The sequence below is a fragment of the Colossoma macropomum genome, unplaced genomic scaffold (genome assembly GCF_904425465.1).
Source record: "Colossoma macropomum unplaced genomic scaffold, Colossoma_macropomum, whole genome shotgun sequence".
Lineage (NCBI taxonomy): Eukaryota > Metazoa > Chordata > Actinopteri > Characiformes > Serrasalmidae > Colossoma > Colossoma macropomum.
Window position 1 is genome coordinate 24,453,958 of NW_023494791.1, and position 23,226 is coordinate 24,477,183.

The following is a 23,226-nucleotide window of genomic DNA, read 5'->3' on the forward strand; positions in this document are numbered from 1 at the left end:
ACACACACACCCACACACACACACCACTATTAAACTCTCTAACCCTCGTCTACTTGATAATTTCACCGATCAAACTTAACAGTTCCCTGCACAGCTCCTAAAATCAAAGGCAAGAGCAGTTCAAACGTGTTGTGCTAACACAGGCTAATCTAGCTGTGAAGACGGAGAGGTTTGAAGTCTCCCTCTCCGCCTCGCAGCCATCGTGACATTGGATCAGTCTGCTGTCCTGAGAGCCTAATGGGAAGGATGTGGCAGCTGTTTATGGCCCACTTTAAAGAAAGAGGGAAATATGATATTTAAAAAAAGCTGACCTTTTTGATAGTATTTGCAGAAGCTGCAACTCTCCTGCCTGTTTTTGTGTGATTTTGCAAGTGTGTATGGTGGAATACAGATGGATTTCCTCATCACCTGCAGAGCAGAGCATGATTACTGTAGCTTATTTGGCTTCAGTCCCCTCAGCAGTAGGTTGGTGAAAAGCTTAGATAGGCTCCTTATCTTTTACATAATATATTTAAGTTGTATTTTCAAATGTGAACAGCTGTGAACATTTAATTTTGAATGTATCTGTATACATCATAGACTCTTACAGACATGGGGCTATTTGGAACGATAGTAGAAGCGTCTGAATAAAGGGGCTTTGAATATTGCTGAAGCTTTTAACATAGTGATTTACGTTAGGCAGTACAAGGAAAGCCACCCTGGAGTAACTTGGGCCTATGTGCTTTCCTCAAGAGTACAATCGAATACAGATATCACTAAAGAAACTGTGATGGCTGGGATGTGTTGAAACTTGTTAAAACCTGTTGAAAAAAGTAGTTGTACTGTAGCTTTAGGTCTGTAGATAGATTGGTTTCATTATTTCAGTGTGGGGTTAGAGCTGGTTGTGTGTGGAAGCAGAGGCCAGCTGTAGGTGACTGGGGTTACAGCTTGATTCATGGATGTGGCTCTGCACTGATGGGAAGTAAAATACTCCATGTAATTACGCACCAAATCAGCTCCTCACATCACAGCAGCAAGGACGAGGAAGTTCCTCTTCACGTCTGCTGCTGTTCCGCCGCCTGCTGAGACTAATTAGAAGAGCATGTATATTTGTGAGTGATAGAAAGAGGGGACAGGAGGGCAGAAATGAATAAAGACATTTCCCCCCCTTTTGTTGTAAATGATGTCCTCTTATTCTCCGTCTCATAGGCCTTGCGACTTATAAGACCAGACCAATATCAGTTGAGGTGCAGACCTATGCCATTATTTTCAATTCATTTTGCCATATATAATTTTTTACTAATGGATTAAAGGCGAAACTTCTGTGAAACAATCATTTTGTGACCATAAAAAACAGCCTAAAACTATCTAATAGCAGAATATTTTACTGAGCCAGAAACTTTCAAAGATTAAAATAGATTTGAACTACACAACCCTTGGCTCAGTGCCAGCTCTGCTTTGTAGGAAACACTTGTAAAAAAGGTATTTTTGTTTTTTTGCTGTCAGTTATTTGTTTGGAACATTGCCATAGTGTCAAATATGACTGAATATAGGGGTAACATGGGAAGTTATTCTTACCCTTTGTTAATTCATAGCTGACAACTGACAATCATATCATTCACTAAAGCCCCTTTTTTGTAGTCATGTCCATTTCCACTAGGTCCTCCATGTGGTGCTACATAGTTGAGAGGGTGAAGGCTACTGCATGCTTCTTTAAATCTTGTGAAGCCAGACACTTTAATGCCTTTTACTAATGCCTTGGGCTGCCAATAATGTTATGTTAGCTAACACATGCCCATGTTATGCTCTCTTGTACTCTACATAAACAACCACAAAAGCCTTCACGACTCACAGTAAGATTTAACTGATCATTTATCTTTTTTGTGATCAATGTTTTATTTTTTTTTTTTAACAAATATGATGTAGCTTATATTCCTTTTTAAATGCAAACAAGCATTAATAAGTACAGTCAAAACTACAGACAATTAAAGAACAAAATCCAACCATTTTTTCTCACTAAATGAAATAGCTGAGCAACCAAGTGCTGAATGTCATTCTGAAGAGAAGAAAGTTGCAAACGGAGTTGACTCAATTTGATAGGTTTAGATGCACATCTGGTGTGTTTAGTCTCCAGTGGTGGCATAAATTGTTCGGCTTTGTCAACGTTCTTTTGACAAGAACAGAGCGGGTGTTGCTTGTTTACAGTTCCTGTGCACGTGAAGCCTAGCACTAAGTACTCACTGCTGTTTTTTCGTTGTTTCGGTTTAGGCTTTATTTTTTATTTTTTCTCTTTCTGAATACAGTGGCCACTTCACTTGTTGACGGCCCAGTCTCAGGGTCTTTCCTTTTGAAAAGCTGATTTTTAACCATTTATCCATAATAAATTCCATCCAATTGAAACTGAAAATTTTCTGTTGGCTTGCACTAAAAAATATGAACATAGCTAATTTGTCAGACCAATCAAAGAGCTTAATTTAATTATGATGTTTTATTTTTGCAAATATAATAATGCAGATTTAAAATGTTATCATTTGATTTATTGCATATGTTGTAACACATTTTTGTGGTTTAAGAAAAGCCAACGTCCTGCTACAAGGACCACTAGCTCACAGGTTGAAAACTAGATTGTTGCACTGCTCGAGAGCCACTAATCCACTGTTTAAATAAAACTATAGAGTCTATTTAATTCTTGATCATGTTGAATTATTACAGCAGACCGAACATTTAGCTCCTTAAAATCATTACCAATGACAAAATTGGTCATGCCCTTCATGAGTCACCTTGTACTGTATTGGCTTGGTGTGTGGTGCTCATATTACATTGCTGGATGGAGTGGGCTGTTTGGTAAAGGAAGAGTTATAGGCACTTTCCTGCATAGTACACCACAATTACACTGAGTGCCTGTCGCCGCTCCTGACCAGGAGAGAGACAGAGAGGCTGTGTAGGTATGTAGGTATGCGTATGTGAGAGAGAGAAAGAGAAAAAAGTGCTGTAGCTCCTGTGGCAATTATTGCTCCTTAGTAAGAGTACTGCAGATTTATGGGCTGCAAGAGGGATATAGTAACTCAACAATTATTGCAGATACTGGAATTAAACCGACAATTTGTAATGTTAATCGCCTTAGTGCTGCCCCCATCAGGAGCTGAATAATCAGAGTGGGCCCAGGCCCAGAGGAAATCAATTTACAGCCTCTATCCACAGCCAGCCCAGACTATCTCTCTCCCTCCCTCCCTCTCTCCTCCTCCCTCTTCACTCTCACTGCATCTCTTTCTGAACCCTACCCTCTGCTTTTCTTTATTTTTGTCTCTCTCTTTTGAACCTTATTCTCTTGTCTCATTTTCTCTAGCCCACTCTTGCTTCTTTCCTTTTTTTCCCACTTTAGCCTTTCTTCATCCTCCTCTTCACCAACTATCTGTCTGTCTTATTCTCTTTCTTTCTCTCCTTCCTCTCATTTTCTCTCTGTCTCTCCCTCTTCCTCTCACCTTACCTATGCTGTTTCCTGCTTGCCTGCATCCTCTCTGTGGTAAAGTCTGGAATTGATTTCATTTCCTATGGAGTGGAACCATTTAGCGCAGATTGAGAATGGCATCCTGCTGCTGCTGCTGCATTAAGGGTTACAATTTAGTGAGGTGTGTGTATCAAGAAAATGTGCCCTCTAGCAGTCTCTGTTCTTCAAATAAATTGGCCCAGACTGAAAATGGTGGCTATTCAGTGTTGCAGTGCAGGATGTGCCTATATATAGTTTCAGGAAGGCATTCATAAGCAGTCATCAGATTCACTTACCAAATCATACACATTTGTTACATTTATTTATTTCAGTATCTCAGATGCACACATGGCTCGGTGCAGACATTAGGTTGTGAGATTATTTACGAGTGTGTTTACATGTACACCAATAATATGATCATTACGGATTACGGCAGTTATCCGATTATTCCAGTGGTATTGTAAATAGCATATTCCAATGTCTTAACCTGTTTTAAACTAATGTCTTAAGCTGTTTTTCAAGAAATCCGATATGGAGACATGGGTTTTAACTCAGTGATTGTTTTTTTAGTGCATGATTACCTTTACTCTGGTTTGTTTTGTTTTTCTTAGTGAGTACATGTGCAGGAACGTAACTGGATACAGGGTAGAGCTGTCCAAGAAACAGCAAGCAGCATGTAACACAGCACCTGTGAAATGGCAACTAAACCTTTTTGGAGTGATGCTCAATCCAACTACTTGCTTGACAAAATTAACTCTAGATTATCTTCTAGATGATGCGTATTCATATGTTCTGGTAAAGTGATTCCTTGTTTAAAAAAAGCAGCCAGAAGTTTGAATTTAAGGTAAAAAAATACAAAACCGTTCATTGCCTGATTCATTGCTTGTTCATTGCTGGAGTTTTCTCATTACCTGATTACCCAAGTGCATGTGAACACATTGAGTTAATGACAAAATCAAATTTTCTGCAGTTATCAGATTATTAAGTGCATGCAAGTCACTTAATTTTAATCAATGAAATTACTCAATGACTAAACAAGTCCAGTAACACTTTATCGGAAGGTGTCTACATAACACATTCATAATATCTTAGGTAAACACTCCATAACATGCTCCTGAATGTTTAAATCTACATTCATAAAGCAATATGTACAGACTACTATGTCATTTTACTTTTATATGTTTTTCAAAATAAAAGCCCCCATTTTGTATTTAAAACTATTATTTTTGGTGAAACTCCTCATTTCTGGACAGCCAAAATAAAAATGACCTGGCTTTGACCTTTTGGACAGAAAGTGCTTTGATGTGTTAACCCCTTTTGCCTGGTCTTTTAACTTTTAAATGATTTATTTTCTCGTAAGCGTTTGTATTTTACACTTGGTTATTCTTTCCCTATTTTACTGTACTTCTTCTTTTAAATTGTATCGTGCCAGAGGGTTAATTCAGCAGTCTATACATTGTTGAGGAAAACATTATTTAAGTTTAATCAACTATCTTGGGTTTAAATGCTAGCACTGTTATCTGAAGGATTAATTAAGACTTTAGGGGTTTTATTTTATTTTTAGTGATGTTCTTCTTCACTTGTGGTACTGGAATTGACACAAATAAAATTGTGCATCAGTTATGCTATGTTTAATTGACACTATTTGAGCTTAAATGGTATATACACTGCAAAGCACTTGCTGTCCGAAAAGTCAAAGCCGGGTCATTTTTATTTTGACTTTCCAGAAATGAGGAGTTTCACTGAAAATAATAAAGTTTTTCAAAATACAAAATGGGGTCTTTTATTTTGAAAGAATATCTAAGTAAAGTGACATCGTAGTCCACATTAATGATATGTAAAACTTGTATGCTTCATGAATGTTGATTTAAACATTCATGAGCATGTTATGTAGTGTTTATGTAAGATGTTATGAATGTGTTATGTAGACACCCTTCACATAAAGTGTAACCAGAAATCCAATATGTGTTTGTAGTGCAGTAAATAATCCAATATGTGTATGTAGTACACACTAGTTACCACTAGTTACCCACATTTTGTTGCTACAGATTAGTGTGCAGCACCGTGCTGTGGCGAGCTTATAATTACCTGATATGATTGTGGTCACTTTTGTGTTTGTGCTGTTTATAGTAGGCGGGATAGCCAGTTTGCTAACTATGACTCAGTGTGAAACACTCCTATGTGTGTATAATGACCTAATATAATTATGGTTACTTTTGTTTCATCACTGTTTATGGTTTGTGAGTTAGCTAGCTGGCTAACTGCAACAACATTGAGGATTTTTTTCACTGCCAAATTTTTCTTAATATGCTAGCACATTTATGAATACATTTCACAGTAATAGCAAATGTTTCAGTTAATCCATAAAACATTGTCTGTTTCCCTTTCCAGAGTCTTCTCCTGTTCTCAGATTTCCAGGAGTCGACCTTTGACCTGAGCAAACTGCCCAGTCAACGGTTTGAGGCCATGGACCACTTCGAGAAATGCTTTCTGATTTTGAAGCTGAGGACGGCGCTGGTGGAGGGCAAGCAGACAGATCCCAGCCGCAAGAGAGACTGGAAGGCTGTGCGCGTGGATCTGGTGGCCCCTCCAGTTGACCGTTATGCCTTCTGCCTGCTGGGCTGGTCAGGCTCCACGGTACGGGATAATGGCTTGGGGAGGGTTGTTAGATGAGCAAAAACCTCAAAATTTAGAACCGTCAGATTAAGGGCAGTAGTGAAAGACGGGTACAGGTTGATTTGGGTCACTTCTAAAAGCGTGGCACTCATGCCCTGTGTCCCCGTGCTGCCTGCTGGGCGGCTCTACCCATCAGCTGTAATTACAACCTCATTCTTTGACCTTTCCCTAGAGAGCTATCCCACAATGCCTTGCAGTGCCTGTGGAGCTTTCACTGAGTTACAGAGTGAGTGAGAGTGAGAGAGAGAAGATTGACAAGGTTTGAAAAGAAAAAGAATTTTATATGCCTTGAAAGTTGTTTCATAGTGTCTATAAGCTGCATATCTTGAGTGCTTCTTGTGCAGGACTGTAAACGATTAAGAAGTGTTTTACTTAATTTATCCTTCATTCTGTTTTTTTTTTTCCATCTGAAGAAACTGTTAATTTGTTCCACCATTCTTTCCTTCATGCATTCCTTTGTTCGTTTGCGAGCTCTGCAGTGTCCCATGGCCTCCACTTCAAACTTTTTGTTGATAAACAAAGCTAAAATGGCCATGACCTTCAGGAGATTAACATAATGCAAAAAAACATTAGAGTTTAGAGGAGATTAATAGAGTGCAATTTAAATAAGTCTGCTGGCCACGATAAGGCTTTCTAAAGAGATTAATGTCAAACGGTGCACTTAATGCAACATATCAGCAAAGCTGCATTTAGATAGCCAGTCCAGATTAGGACCACCCCTAACTGAGGCACTGCAACTTAAATAAGTGTTTACTCTTTGTTTAGTTTTGATAAACAAACAGAAAAAAGAATTGACTCTGTGAAAGAAGGTGATTGACAGGTTGTGGATGCAGTTTGTTGATGGACACTCTGAAGTCATTTAACTTGCATGAAAGCAATCTAACAATTAGCTATGCTGCCGGTTTGTGATCAACTGGTAATTGCTTATTTCATTTGTGAGTTAGGGGCTTCCAGCAGCTGATAAAAACTTTGTTGAAATGACCGTGGTTCAAACCAGCGTGGTTCTGTCTCTGCAGCAGTTTGAGAGAGACCTGAGGAGATATGCCAGGCTGGAGAGAGGGATGCTGCTGGACAACCATGCCCTTTACGACAAAGCTACAGTGAGTATACAAACACACTCACTCACTAACTTATTCTCGCGCCCACACACACACACACACACTCTCTCACTCTCAGGCCTGTATTACTGTGAGGTTCACCTTCTGTAGTGTGTGCACCTGTGTAGCACACACTACAGAAGGAAGTACTTTGGATCTTATACCAGAGGCTATTCAGCCTTAGTGTATTTTTGTATGAATTTGGCTTTTATTCGTGTAGCAGCAGTGTTGGGGATAATGTGGTGCTAAAGTAACTTGTTACAGTTATATAGTTTAAAATAATTTTCCTGTAACAAAATAATATAATATATTACAGTGTAAATCTCATAATCACATTACAACTACTGTCTTAACAAGAATTCTTTTGCTTGTGCTGCACATATAACTCATAATATTAATTATGCATAATGCATTTAAATCATACATTTCCTCTATAAAGATTATCCGTGCCTGTCCCTGTATGTATTTTGTGTGCATGTGTCGTGTGCATGTGCTACTTGTGTCAGCTAACTGGGCGACTTTAGTTGTGTATATGAGCAATGTCGAGGGTGGGGGAAGCGGTCAAGCACCTACACTGCAAAAAAATGGGGTCTTGTCAAGTACAATTATCTCAAATATCTCATGTCTTATGAAAGGCATGGCTATTACTTCCTAAATAAATTACTAAAAAGGACTACTGTTTTTTTCTGTTGTACTTTCTAGTTGGTACAGAATTATATGATTTTTTTGGTGAACAACTTTTTTTATTTTTAATACTAAACAGAAAACAAGATGTACAATGACAACACAGATACAAATAAATGCTCTCCCCCCTGAACTCCTATCCTCCCACCTGTCTATTCACCCTCATTTGGAAAACCGACACAATACAATTAACACAGAAACAAACTATAAACACCATAAATCAAAGATAGCTTAGTATATATATGTCCATATATATAGATACACACACATCTATGCCTATATACCCTTACCAACACATTTATATAAAAAAAAAAATACTGGAGTTAACAGAGTGATGACATAAAGAGATTAATCTGCTGTACTGTCCCAGCATGCATTACAGTGTGGGTACTTTATAAGATTTGTATGGGTTTTATAGAGTAACATACAGGTAATGAGCAATGAGAAAGGAAAGAAATAAGTCATGTAATCCTATTACAGTACATACAGTATCCTATAGCAGAACATTTTCATTTAAGTTCGAGGGCTATTTATTTATTTATTTATTTATTTATAGCAGTATATGTGCTCTTTGGGTATTGAATCCATAGCCTTGGCCTTGCTTGACCCATGCTCTTCCAGCCGAGGTAAAGCATTCATCTGTATGCTTCTGTGTATTCTCCACATTTGAAACATATCTAAACACGACTCAGAAGTGGAATAAAAACATCACTTTATTTGCTCTGAGTGGAATCGATTTTTTAACGTTCTTGCTCTTGCATTCCAACCCTGACATAACGTTTCTAAACCAGTTAAAACAAAGTGAAAAAAGGGTCAGTTTTATTCTTTCCACACACAGGTCTGGTTATCTGTCTAATGCATACTCTAACATACTGAGATTTTGTGTTGAGAAAACATTTATACAAAGCTTAATTTACCCTGTTTTTTCATCCATAAACTGAAGGCATGCAATGTTATAGTCCATGGTGCACAGTGTGAGTAAAATGATTGAATGAAATCAGGCGAGACGTGATGTTGATTCAGAAAGTGTACAGGTGAAACAAATAATAAGCTAGTGGCCTACATAGATTGAAAAATAATGTTATTAACTGGTAACAGAGATTTCAGGTTTCTGTTTTGCAGCAGTTAAGGATGATTACGTTTTTGTTCCTAGCTGAATAGCGTTGTTAATTCAGCAATGTTACATCACAAAGATTACAAATCCCTCTTCAGCTCAGCGAGGGTGCTAGCTTGAGTTTCCTCTGCATCTGCCTCTCAGGTTTGTGTTTATGGATGTAAAGAGTGATTTGCTGCGGAGCCTCTCGTTCCTGAGCAGAAGGATTAGGGGTGCTTATAGACAGATGTCTCATGCGGGAATACATAGATGCATTCTAGTGCTTTCATGCGGAAGCTTGGTGTCAATGCGCAGGCCTTGTTTCAATCATTGCTTTGCCTCTCTTGAGAGCGAATGCATTGATGTATCAGGTGGTGTTTTCTGTTTGAGTAGTAGCAGCACGGAACATATCAGGCTTCCACTGGGAATGTAAAATAGCTAATACTTTTCTTTTGTTATCTGGTTGCTTGCTTAGGTGTGGCTAATTGAAATGGGAAACATGAGATGGTTAATGCTTTTTTGTTTTTGTTTATTTATTTATTTAAATCAAATAAATTGCTTCTCAGTATACTCTGTTGGAACTTGACTCATTATAGTACTGTGGATAAATGTACTAAGTGAACCTGTAGACTCACATACACACACGCACACACACACACACACACACACACATTCGCACAAAAGACACACGGGAGGCACACACTCACTAATGGAAGACACTCTGCATATTACACATGTGATTGGGTGGAAAATGATTCTAATGCCTTCTTAATTGGGTAATTAACTTAATCAACAGCCTCTCACAATTCTGCTCAAATGCAAATAGTCCTTCTCTTCCATAACATATGATCTGCCTAGTTACATAAAAGTTCTCAAGAAGTCTTAATCAAATTTCCTTTAAGGTGCGTTAAAGTATTTACCCTGATAACCCCCAAAATTAACATGTAATGACTGCCACACTGTTTCTGTGTACCACAGTAATCCATCACTGTCGTCACACAATGGTTGTCTATGACAGCTCGACCTCAGCAACGCTGACAACCAATCAGGACTGACACCTTGGGAGGTTTCCTCCAATGAGCCAGCAATAATATAATGTGTCCTGTCATAGCTGTCACATACGGTGGCAGTCTTATCAACGAACACCTCAAATCAGTCAATTTATGACCCAAACCCAGGAAGAGTGATGAAGGCAGTGCAGTGCATTGGTTATTCCCTTTCTCTCTTTCACTTGTCCTCTGTCTCCTTTTTGCTTACTCCTGTTTTTCTCCTTCTTCTTGTGTACATTTGTATGCGTCTGGCTGCAAAAAAACACATTATTACAATAACATTTGTAAGATTTATCTCCAAATGGCTTCAGGAAGACAAAATTGTGTAAGACCATGGCTTTTGAATGATTTCTTTGAGAAATTCAAAATGCAGAAGACAAATTTGATGAACAGTAATCTAAGAAATTCATTCCAAATCCCACTTCTAACTTATCTTCCTGAGTTGAGTCAACTATATAACTTTTGGGTAATAGCATCATATAATTAGATTCGATTAGATTAGATAGATTACATTATCACGATCCAAAGAAAAACTAGTATCTTCAAAATGGTAACTTTACAGGAGAGACCAAAATTGCGCTTTACTTACAATGCAGGTTAATGTAAAGATTTTTTGGAGCATTTCTGTTGGTCCATTCACGATGAAATTTTCACACAATAGCAAAAGTTTCTAATGTTCAACATGGCTGGAGCAGAAACTAGTCTGCAGAGGAGACAATGTTTATGCTTTAAACTTTAATAGATGGCAGCAGGATGGGTGTCCAGCTTATGTGTTTTAGAACATGACGTCTTCCTCTTGCCCTTCTTTAATAAGTACATGTGAAGTATGTTTTCCTGAGACTGCCATCATTTTAAAGTCATTAAAAACACAAGCGCGCCAGCTGAAAACTCAGGCAAACACACTGCTGCTCGTCTCACTCTGACTGGACTCATGTGATGCTCGTTGTCATGGTAATGTCTACACTAAGTGGTACTTTATGTATGCCACATTATTTTTGATTGGATTACTTGTGGTGTGCATGTAAGATTATTCAGGAGAGTGTACAAATAAACACCTTAGTCTTAGTCTATAATCAGAATGTATTAAATCGGCTTGGCAAAAATCTTTGTGTGTAAACACAGCCAATGTAAAGGACAGTTGCTGTGCTGAAATGTAAAGTAAAAAAGTAAAAATCAAAACAAATTAACATTTTTTTCTTTGGACAGTGATGATATTTACCTTTTTTCACTTGTAGAACATACCTCATCATGCTAGGCATAGTATACATTAAACCATCTGCCTTTTTGCAAAAATCTGAAGGCTATCTTTCTACTAAGTTCAAAACCTGGCTTGTCTTTAATATATCAGTAGCTGCACTTAACACCTGGAGTGTGATTTATATATCCTGCATTAACTCCTTTTCACAGTAGCTATAGAATGCAGTTTCACCTGTTTCGGAGGTCCTGCAGTGTATTATGTTTTTTTTATTAATGTTGATGGAATATTTTGATGGAAATCTGTGTGATTTACAAGGTGAAAGTGAGCTAAACGCCAATAGGAGGCTTGCAGAAAAAGGGTTAAATGACCTAGTGATATATTTTTTGGCTTTGCAGTTGGTGTAGCATAGTGGGTAACATCCCTTCGCAAGGAATACTACGGAAGAGCATGCTGCCTGGGCAGTCACATCACACCACACTAATAGTTCACTAATAGGTGCAACACTCCTAACACTCATCCGCCTACCTCTGTAGCATGATGAAAACTGTGTGGCTCTGAGTAAGAACATCAGCCAAATACCATAAATGTAATATGTAAAAGAAAAGATGTTAATACAGCTCAGAGAGTTTTGACTAGTTCTGGGTTAGACGTCTTAGTTCCACAGATATTCTTATGACAGCTCAACTAAATATTTACTTTAGTGTTGACAACTGAATGTCACTTAGTACAGATAATTCCTTACAGAACTAGACAAGTGGCTATCGATTGGTACTTACATGTACTTGATACTCTTTGTATCCCCTTAAATGGCAACCCACAAGTTTTATTACACACCTCTATAACATAAGAATAGCTCTGCCAGTTTGCATCAAAGTCCCTGTAGTTACTGAATAATGAGCCTTACTGTGTAATAAGTCTGGGATTTTAAGAGGTTTGGCTCATTTTTTACAGTGTAACATTTGATTGATAAAATGAACTGAACCATTTACACTAACTGTAGAAAAATCTCAGTTTAGTTGATACTAAGTTTACAAACAGAAGTTAACTTATTTGTAATTCCACCCCTGTTGGTATCAGGCAGAAGGCTCAGTCCAGCACAGTACAACTAGGCCAACCAGATCAAAACATTATGAGAGATTATGATTTTATATATAGTTTACAACATTCCAAAAACGGGAGTATGTGATTGTGTTAAATCTCAACAGAGCAGGATGGAGGAGGCTTGCATTTTCAGATATAAGATGCATAGTCACCTCAAATGTGAACTTTAGTTGCAAATAAGTTATTTATTTGTTAAGTTATTGTTTATTAAGTTATTGTTTCTCTAGTTAAAGGAAACAACAAACACGGCCAATAAATGTATGACTCGAGTCCTCTCTCTGGTTTTAGATGGGACTGGCAGAATAAGATATGGCACATACAAAGTAGATTCAAATGAGATGTTGTTTCTCCAGCTGATGGACAGAGTGCTGAGTCTCCTGCCACTCTGCTCTTCAGGTCTTGCTCCCTGGACTCATTTGCATTGTGTGTTTGTCACGGGGAGACCCAGCCATCTTGAACAGGGATGTGGGTTTTCCAAACATGCCACTGGAGTGACTGAGAGGGACACACCCTGTCACTGTCAGTCTACAGGGAGCAGAGAGGGTCAGCATTGTGGCAGATATGGAAGACAAAATTACATATTTACGACGTTAATTCAAAAGCAAGGGCAGTGATGGTCAGTGACTTTGTGAGGACCGCCGCTGTTCTGCAGAGGAGGAGATGGCACCAGTGATGTTTATTCAGAGACTAAGACAGGGGGTCAGCTCTCAGGGTTACACACACACAAACACACATAAACATGTTTTATGCCTTGCCCCATATATATATAATTAATGTGTGTATTACCTAAAATTGTCACTATCAAAACAGTTGATGAAGTTAATATATGTAGAACTCTATTAATCTAGTAACGTTTCAATATTGACAATTTTAGTTAATATTTTTATTAAAACTCAAAAAATATACAGAAAATACGTGCTTTAGTAGTGACAGTTCTTAAAGTTACACACTGATTTCTAGGCTTTAGGATGGATTTACTTCAAAACAATGTTAACTACTCACCATGTGGCTATAAGGGGATGTAGTCTCACTCTCTGCTCTAAAATGCAGGGTGTGGCTAAAATAAATCTCTGCCTATGGATTAAAACTCTTTGTGTTTTGGTACTGACATGAAAACATGGGACAGAATTTTTAATAAGGGTTTTTTTCATTTAAAAATTAAGTTCATTTTAATAATATCTTCTTGATTTAGCTTATTACTGTATCAGTTGCAGTGGGTTTAAATAGATTTTAGTGGGTTTAAATAGATCATAACAAAATCTTTGTAAACATGTAAGGTCATTTATTTGTTCAAAGACAACAAACAAAAGAATCAATATAAATAAACAAATACACAATGCATTGTGATTTGATGTGGGTAAGTGTGTTTACCAAATAGATAATATAGATGATATCCAGATGACTTAGAAAACATATTTTAATGTACAATTACTGTTTGTTGCCAAATTTCACATATAAAATAAAATATAAAATAAAATAAAATATAAAATAAAATATATATAAGGATAAAATACTACCTGTGCAAAAGTTAATGTTATTCCAATTTTCTAGTATGGTAAACCCAGCAAATAAAAATTGTGCTCTAAAATTAGCAGAGAAATTTTTGAGCTTGTTCCCTGTAGAGCATGTCTTAATTTATTTTCACTTAGAAAATCAACAAAACATGTTCTTTGGCTGGGAGTTTTCAACCCTGTTTACATATGACTTCAAATAAGTATACATTAAAAGTTATTGATATCTGGGTTAGAAAAAAACACTTTTGGATGGTAACTGTAAATACTGAAATACCTCAAGAAAAGCTGTGGGAAGAAAACCTTACACACACATACACATCAAATCACAATGTATTGTTTATTTTTTATTTATATGTATTCTTAATCTTTCTTAAACTCTTTAATATTTCTTTGAAATAAATGCCAACTAGCCAGATAAAGAGCTTTACAAATAATTTAGACTAAGACTTTTGCTTAGTATTGTATGTCAGTGTAACACAATTTAATAAGGTGGTTTTGATATCATATCTAATGGTCTCAATAGAATGTTCTAAAAATGTTCACACAATGTGTGAACCTTATCTAACACTCTTTTGCCTATCATGCTGGTGCATCCCTTAGTATATCGTCCTCAGACTGGTGAAGGTCAGTCTGAATTGTCGTTGGAGATTGAGGAGATGTTCTGCTGAAGGAATTGTTGGACAGCATGATCCGCTCCTCCACTGCACAGTGCTATTAGAGCTTTAATCAAGCTAATGAAGATCAATTAGGTGTCTCCTTCTCTGAGCCTCTGCTTGCACACATCGTTGAGCTTCCCTTTTGTTCCACTGCCCAAGGCTTCGAGCAGTGGCCTGACGTCCGTTACCGTGAAGGCTTAATTAATTGGAGGAACGTATGGCCGCCACTGCTGAGATAATGATACTTTTATCTTTGTGGAGTGCTCTAATTGACCCTCCTCCCTCTCTGGAGATGGAGTGAACTATGTCTTGTTTCTATCTAATGGGTGTATATGGAGACAGGGTGGTAATGTGGTTTGGTGAAGCTGGCTAATCATCTCATGACTGAGGATTTGACAAGGTCATCCTGAGCACTTTTTGATCTCTCTGACCATGGTCTGCCCTTTCCTCTCCTGATGAGAGATTACTCTGTCACATTATGGAGTGATCAAGGGAAGGTCAGGGCTGAACATGCGCAAATTATAGCAATTACAACCCAGCACTTAGACAAACAATAGCTTTCTGAGGGCAGCAATTTTTGACTAATAGGAGTCTGTGGCACATTATTTCTTAACACATGACTTTAGTATGCCATGGCACCTTAGAGGATCATACAATTCCCAGAGGAGTGCTGAAACACGCTGTTTTAGGCCTGGTGTGCATTTTGCAGTATTTCTTGAATTCTTGTATGTTTGAAGGTACAGACAAAGTTCAGGCTTCAAGACTACTGTTTTTAGCTTTTCACAGATAGCAGTATTAGGGATGCGCCAATGGCAGATTCTGAGTTCTTTACAGCCAAATTGATATTTTTTAAGGTCTTTTTTTTAACCAGAGGCTCACTCTATCTGGGCTAAATGAAAATGAACACATTGGCAGCGCTTTCTATTAGCCAAGTTCGCAATATAAACATTATTTGCTTCTTAAATCTTTAAGTCTGATGCAAAAACGGGGCTATTTCTGATGTTTAAACTGATATTCTCTGTTAATAAGGGGGTTTTTCAGTGTTGTTGTTGCATTGATTTCACATGTGGAGAACTTGATCTAACAAAGCTGAAAAATTGTAGATTTTTGTTTAGTTTGTGTCACAAACTAATCTTTTAAACAACAGAACACCTGAATAGGAATATGTCACACATCAGTTGCATTTTAATGAAGCACAAATAAACAAATATCAATTTAAAATGTCATTGTGAATGAGCTTGTGTCCTCGCTCTGAAAAAAAAATAACACTGCATCCAGCAATAAAGGAAACCTTGTGAATCGATTACACAGTGATAGAAAACATGGTAGCACCTAAAAAGCTCCAATCTAACATGCTGATATATTTCACTGTGGCCAGCGTGAATATGTGAGCTCTGTAACTGGTGAGACACTGGAGAGATGGTCAGTTTGACAAGGTTAACGGGCTACACTAGCATTTTAAATTGTTAGATAAAAAGTCAGTTACCTGTTTAAATCTCAAAAAAATAAAATGTTGCATTGAAAGTGAGAGGCAACTGGCTATTTAGCACAATGAGTATAATTATGCTTCCATAGTTAAGTATAGGTTTAGCAGCAGCACTCAATACAGTGCGAATGCACTTACCTGGTTAAAGTTATTTATGTTTGGCACACAGACTGGACAAACAGTACATTCGCTGATTGCTGATTGCATGTTTAGAGCAAAAATCTGCCGATTCTGATCTTAGGAATCGCTAGGAAGTAAGTCATATAATGTCAGAAACCACATAAGCAAGTCTTTTAGCATTTGCTCAACAGCTTGACATGGTTTGATGCAAATACAATCCCACTTCCAAAAAGGTGGGATACTGTGTAAAAATGTAAATGACTGTAAATAAAAACAGAATGCAGTATATAATGCACCCATATTTTATTCACAATGAAACGTAGAACACATCAGATTTTGAAAGTGAGACATTTTGCCATTTCATGAAAAGCATTAACTCATTTAGAACTTGATGGCAGCAACGCATTTCAAAAAGGTTGGGACAGGGCCATGTCTACCATTGTGTAGCATCCCCTCTTCTTTTAACAAACGTAAACATCTGGGAAGTGAGGAGACCAATTGCTTTTGGGAGAGGAATGTTGTCCCATTCTTGTCTGATGTAGGATTCTAGCTGCTCAACAGTCTTGGGTCTTCTTTGCCGGATTTTTCGTTTCATGATGCGCCAAATGTTCTCCATTGGTGAAAGGTTTGGACTTCAGGCAGGACAGTTCAGCACCCGGACTCTTCTTCTGTGAAGCCATGCTGTTGTGATGGATGCAGTATGTGGTTTAGCACTGTCTTGCTGAAATATGCAAGGCCTTCCCTGAAAGAGACGCTGTCGAGATGGGAGCATATGTTGGTCTAAAACCTTTATATACTGTTCAGCATTGATAGTGCTTTTCCAGATGTGTAAGCTGCCCATGCCATAGGCACTAATGCAATCCCATACCATCAGAGATGCAGGCTTTTGAACTGTGTGCTGATAACAAGCTGGCTGGTCCCTCTCCTCTTGAGTCCGCAGGACACGGCGTCCATGGTTTCCAAAAAGAATTGCAAATTTTGTTTCATTTGACCACAGAACAGTTTTCCATTTTGCCTCAGTCCATTTTAAATGTGTTTTGGCCCAGAGAAGACGGCAGCGTTTCTGGATCGTGTTCACATATGGCTTCTTCTTATATGATACAGCTTTAGCTTGCATTTGTGGATTGCACTGCGAACTTGGGGTATATATTTACTTCATAAGTCCAGTACAAAACCACAGAAGAAAACTTCAGACACTAAATCTGTTTTGGTTAATTGGCTACATTTGGGGTAAGGCGAAAACTCTTACAATTAGATTTTTCACTGAACTATACATTTAAGAGTTTTGTGTAAGTGCAGATTTGAGTTGATATGATGTTAAAGCCTATCATCTGTCATTCTCTTAGGTACGTGTGTGGGAGAGTAGATTTGTACAAATGTTCGTCCGTGTGTGTGTGCGTGTGTGTGTGTGTGTGTGTGTGTGTGTGTGTGCGTCTTGTGTGGCTAACTGTGTCCTCTACTGTTGGGCTGAAGGTGGAGGATAATTAATATGTGGTGTGGGCTTTGATGAATGAGGACATTGGAGGATTTCATCAGCCTCAGACAATCCTGCACCCTCCCCAAACAGGACGGCTGTGTGACCCCACTGACACCTCCTAAAACACCCCCTCACACTTTGGCGGTCAGCACCAAACTTTCCGTGTGTGCACATCTGTGTGTGTGTACACTGACGTTTAAAGACAAAATGCAGCATTTTGTATATTTTGCTTTCTTTGCTCTTATTCTTCACTCTTCTTGTTGGCATCTTTGGGTTTTCGGTTGTGCCTAATGTTAGTGCTATGTGTGTGTGTGTGTGGGTGTGGGTGGGTTTGGGTGTGTGTGTGTGGTAGGGTAATTACTCATAGCCAGGTGTAAGTGTATGATTAATAACCCAGTAGTGTGTAGGCTTTGAGGCCGGATGTCCTGGCAGAGGGGCTGAAGCTGTGTCTGTCGTATAACAGAGCAAAATTAATATCCCCTCATCTGCACCAGTCTCACTCCAGTCTTCCTCACTGAGTACTCCTACCAGGGGCAAAACCACCGCCATGTCCAGCAGGTGTAAGCAGGGACACTGCAGAAAGACAGCTTTGAATTTCATCTGTTCCATTAACCTTTTGAGGCCAAGGCAAAACAAAAATAACTACTTCTGCTTTTCATGTACTCTTCTCTGTTAATAACAAAGGGCCAACAATTACCAACATGTTCCTAAGTTTTTTCTTAAATTTGAACTTTGGAAGGCTTTTGAGCACTAACTGCCTGTTGAAGATCTTTAACTTTAACCTGCCTTAAAAAAAACTGTACTTTGTGTTTACTCAGGGTGTCTTTGTCTTACATTACATTTTGTTTGAAGATCTGAAACAAATGTGCAAAAATAGACAAAATCTGGAGGGTGCATATACTTTTTTTTCACAGCACTGTATAAAGAACATGTAATAGAACTGAACATTTTGGGGGTTTTTGTCACAAATTTTTTGCACTATTTACTTCACATTTCACATTTTAGTCACTTTTAACATTACAAACAAACCAGTAACAAGCACTTTGAAATGTGAATTCTGTTCTGAATGTGTGTGAACACTTACTCAGAAACTATCATAGTGCAACCAGTAATAAAGGCAGAATAGTGCTACTTTTATATAATAACAGAAATTATGGAACCCCACAAGCAGACCAACTATTCCAAGGACAGATTTTAATGGGTTAAAGGGGAAAAAGCCAAACTCTCTGAAAGGTATTGATGCATTATGTAAGACAGGATTAGCATGAGCTTTAGCAGATTTGCTGAAAATGCACAGCAGCTGATTCTTGTCTAAGTAGATGGCTATCCTGTTGAAGGAGTCACTGTGTTGTTGTGGCATGCAGCAGAGGGCCATACATTTGTCAATAAATGCTAGTTAGATAGTTGGTTCTGGTTGAGAAAAGGCTGAGTTAAGATTCTTAAAGAACACATATGTCAGTCCTGTTAATGTGTAAAACAAGAATGTCTACTGTGCACTATATGAACATTTCTTAACATTTCCAATCAAAATTCTTCAAAATTACTTGGAATAAAATCTTTACATGAACATACATTTAATATTTTTCCCTCTCCTGTTAATTTGCTGTTTTGGAGATATGACGTTTTGTTGCGACAGTAATGATATTGTCACACGATATTTGGTTCAGGTGTCCAGTCCAACAGAGTCTGGAGATTTCCATGCTAATATACACATCTGCTGAGCATGGTCACTAACTGCTGAGTTGAATCAGCTGTGTTTGAGCAGAGAAATCTCCAGACCGTTCTGGACTAAGACCTTTCCAGGGCTGGAACTGCATGTCCCTGCTTTGGATCATCCGCCAAAGCGGTGGTAGATTTATTTACAGAGTAGAAGGTAGAAAACCCATTTACACACCAAAGGTATCAGTGCTACAGCATGCAAACTCTAACAGCAGGTGTCCTCAGCATTTATGGAGTTCAAAGAGAAGTTCTCAGATGTGTCATTGCTGTCTGTCTGTCTGTCTGTCTCTGTTATTAGGATAGTGGTATGAATACTGTATTGAACGAAGGTATGTGTGCTACCAGAATTGGATCAGGCCAGCTGTGTGTGGTGGTTATAAGAAGACGTGAACACCATGTGCAGGAGAGAAAGCGAGAAACTGTTCTGACATGGCAACATAAGTGTGTGTTTGCAGCATCGTTCATGCATGTCTGTGCACACACATACATATGTGTATATATACATACATACACACACACACACACACACACACACACACACACACACATATATATATATATAAGACATTTTCTATGACATAAACACTACTGTTCAAAAGTTTGGAATCATCATTCATAAGTTTGAAATCACTGTTTTCATTATTATAACAACAAATGTTGTTGCAGATACATGTATGAAATTATTTTATGATGTTGACACTACACTACAACTTATGTGTATCTAATATGTTTTGTCGGAAGCTGTAAAAAGTGAAGAAACATGAGATGTCTCCAGACAGAAGTAGATGATTCCCTTTAAAAAATCAGTTTAACACTGAAAATGAAGTTATAATAAAATTAACATCCACAATAACTCTTATTTAAAAAGTGGCAATCAAATCTCGGGGCAGCAGTCTCATCCAGAAATCACTGTAAATAGATAATTATGGATAATCACAGAGGGAAGCGCTCAGGGTCTTCTAGACCTTTGGATTTTGGTGAAATAAAAACAACATTTGCCTGTAATTTTTATTTAACCCCTTAAAATCACATACTGAGGATTATTATTTAGTAGCAACAAAGTTTTCAGTGCAAATTGGCTGAGCTATTGTTAGATTATAGAAGTGTGTAATAAACTTTGGGTCCACTGGCAGGCCCAGGCCTTTTAAGGGGTTAATAAAATCATAATGCTTGTTGAATTGAACTCTGTAAGTTTTGTAGTAACAGTCTTATTTCATTCTTAGGTCCTGGTTAGAAATAAAAGAGTGAAACTATCCAATCAGAATTATTTTCTCTGTGGTCTCTGAGCTCTCCCATTGGTTAGGCCTTCAGGAGCTGAACTGAAGACCTAATGCATTGGATTAACTACAAGCATTATGGGCCTAAAGGACCAGTTCTAATGCTCATGGTTCACTGCTGATAATTACAGTACATTATATATCATTATGTATCAGTTAATAACTTCAAGGTCCCAAAAAAACGTGAAACATAAAACATCTTAAAATACCTGCTTGTGTCTAGTTTATTCAGTCTACACTACATAGGTTAAAATTAAGTAAAATCATCAATTATAAATATGACAAGTGATTCCAAACTGTAGAACAGTAGTGTAAACACTTTCACACTGGACCTAGTGCTGAAATGCAAAGTATACATGTGTACACTCTCTTTGTAATAAATCTTGACTCTCATTATTCTCTCTGTTAGACTCAAACACACATACACACACACACACACACACCTCTGAGCAGTGGATGAGTGGACAATAACAGGGCAATTGCGTTGGGCTTTAGGGAGTGACGCTTTTGAAAACTCCCAGCTGGTGTGACTGGTGTGTGTGTGTGTGTATCTGTGTGTGTATGTGTGAATGAGTGTGTATGTATGTGCAGTGGAGTGTGTATGATGAGGGTGGGGTCCGCCATCAGGGGAGAGAACAGAAATGAGTAGAATGGGCAGTATGCTTTAATTTAGTCTCACTTTACATCACTAGACTACTGAACACTATTCATACACACACACACACACACACACACACACACACACTTGAATGCCCTCAAATAGATGCACATTGATGCCTTTACTTTATTGTCTTTTCATGAATAAAATACAAATAAAATAAATAAAAGGGCTGCAGCCTATAACGATTTCCATTTTTGATTAAGTGGTTCTTTATGGCTTTGATTAATCAATAAACCAGGAAAAGAAAAAGTGCAGCAAGTAATCTGTCAATAACTAAATATTTCACATCATACACAGTGTTTCTTTTATCAAATTAAAAATACAAGGGTCCAAACTTCTAAATCATTTGCAAAAAGGAGGACCTTTTTCAAGATCATAGTAACAGATCAGTAATAGAACAGATAAATGCTATTTTACTCAGTGTGAAAGGTGCAGAAATAATTAAAGAATAATACATAAACAAATCTTACATGGCAAGCCAAGGACTATTATGGAGGTAACCTTTGCATTGCTATTTAAATTATTTCTCCTGTAATGAAAGGGCAAAGATAAATTCATTTGTGTGGTTGGTAACATCATATAATTAAAACCTGATATTGCAGAGCACACAGACACAGCCTGGTTATCAGCCATGTCAGACACACAGTGGCCTAAAGCATGTTCACCACTTGTAGACAAAAATAGCCAAGTATGCATGTGAGTGTTTTCAAAAACACCCAACCACATGAAAACACAGGAAAATTAGGTTATAAAATGTCCACGAGAGCATCAGTCTCTTCGCTGACCTTAAGCACTGTTCTGTTAGGCTGGAAGGCTAAAATAGAGAAGAAAATAAATATATTTTCAAAAAATATGTATGGACGAGCAGGTCTGTGTGCATTAGCGTGCACTCTGGTAACCATTAAGTCTTTTAGCCATGCAGTTTAGATGAAAATGCAGCTCATGCTTTAAGCTAAAGGACTAAAACAGAGCTAGCTGGAAAGCAGACAACAACATGCTGTTTTTAGCTTTTGACCACAGTTTTAGCAGTTACTCACTGTGCTGAGCTTTCATCATTTTCTGCCGTGAACGTGCTTATTTAGTCGCTTTCCAGTGGCATTCGCACTGCAAAGGTGAGCTCAGATTTACACATTGTACAGGAAACCAGTTTTAGATGAGATTAAAGTAAAGGGTCCTCTTATTTTTTATCATGTGTGACCCTGTACTGTAGTCTCTACCATCTGTAGTTTCTCTCTTTGTGTCAGGTGATGTAAATGGGGAATGCGAGTGTCATTAAGTCAAATAATCGATAACAAGGTTCCAACGATTTTTTGTTACCAGTGTTATAAATAACATTATAAAAATGCATTATATCAATGCAATTATTGCTAAGAATATGTAAACTGAAAGAAGTGTGCTGATGCAGGCATGTGGAAATGATGAACACATTTGAATCAAGTCAATTTAATACACCGCTTTTTTCAGTGCAGTCATGCGCATGCTGTCATACTGCACAAGTGCCGGAGAGGATGCATGTATCATCTTCCTTAATTAGGCCTATTGACGCATGTGTTGCAGGGGAATAGATTGCCATCTTTGGCTCCTTCCCCCTTTGGAGCTTTGACTCACTGGTTGGGTGCGAGTGTGTGTGTGTTGTGTTTGTTGGTGCCCAGGGCACAGCAGAGGAGACTTCAGCCTCTTTGTTGCTCCTGAATGATTGCTGAAGCTCGTCCAGTGAACACAGATAGTGGAGATAAAAGATAGAGTTTCATTAGCCGCGGCCACAGCGGACCACATGGCCTCGTTGGTCAGGGCACCGGTGGCCCGTGCTGCTTTAGCAGCCAAGGTCAGCCTCTATGACACATGCTTGGCTTGCAGAGTGAATCAGACTCCTTTGATATATGGCTGCGTTTGTTCAGAGTGATTATAAAAAGCATCAAGCCTTTGGGCTTTCAAGCCTACTATGCTCTGTC

General features: G+C 38.1%; 1 protein-coding gene across 1 annotated transcript in view; it reads left to right on the top strand.

The window, feature by feature from the left end:
- The window catches only part of dntt (deoxynucleotidyltransferase, terminal), a 170,568-nt gene that overhangs the window by 114,438 nt on the left and 32,904 nt on the right, over nucleotides 1–23,226 (top strand). The window contains exons 9-10 of the mRNA XM_036574578.1: nucleotides 5,858–6,103; nucleotides 7,159–7,242. Coding sequence (XP_036430471.1) covers nucleotides 5,858–6,103; nucleotides 7,159–7,242 — 330 coding nt within the window. The remainder of the gene's footprint in view (nucleotides 1–5,857; nucleotides 6,104–7,158; nucleotides 7,243–23,226) is intronic.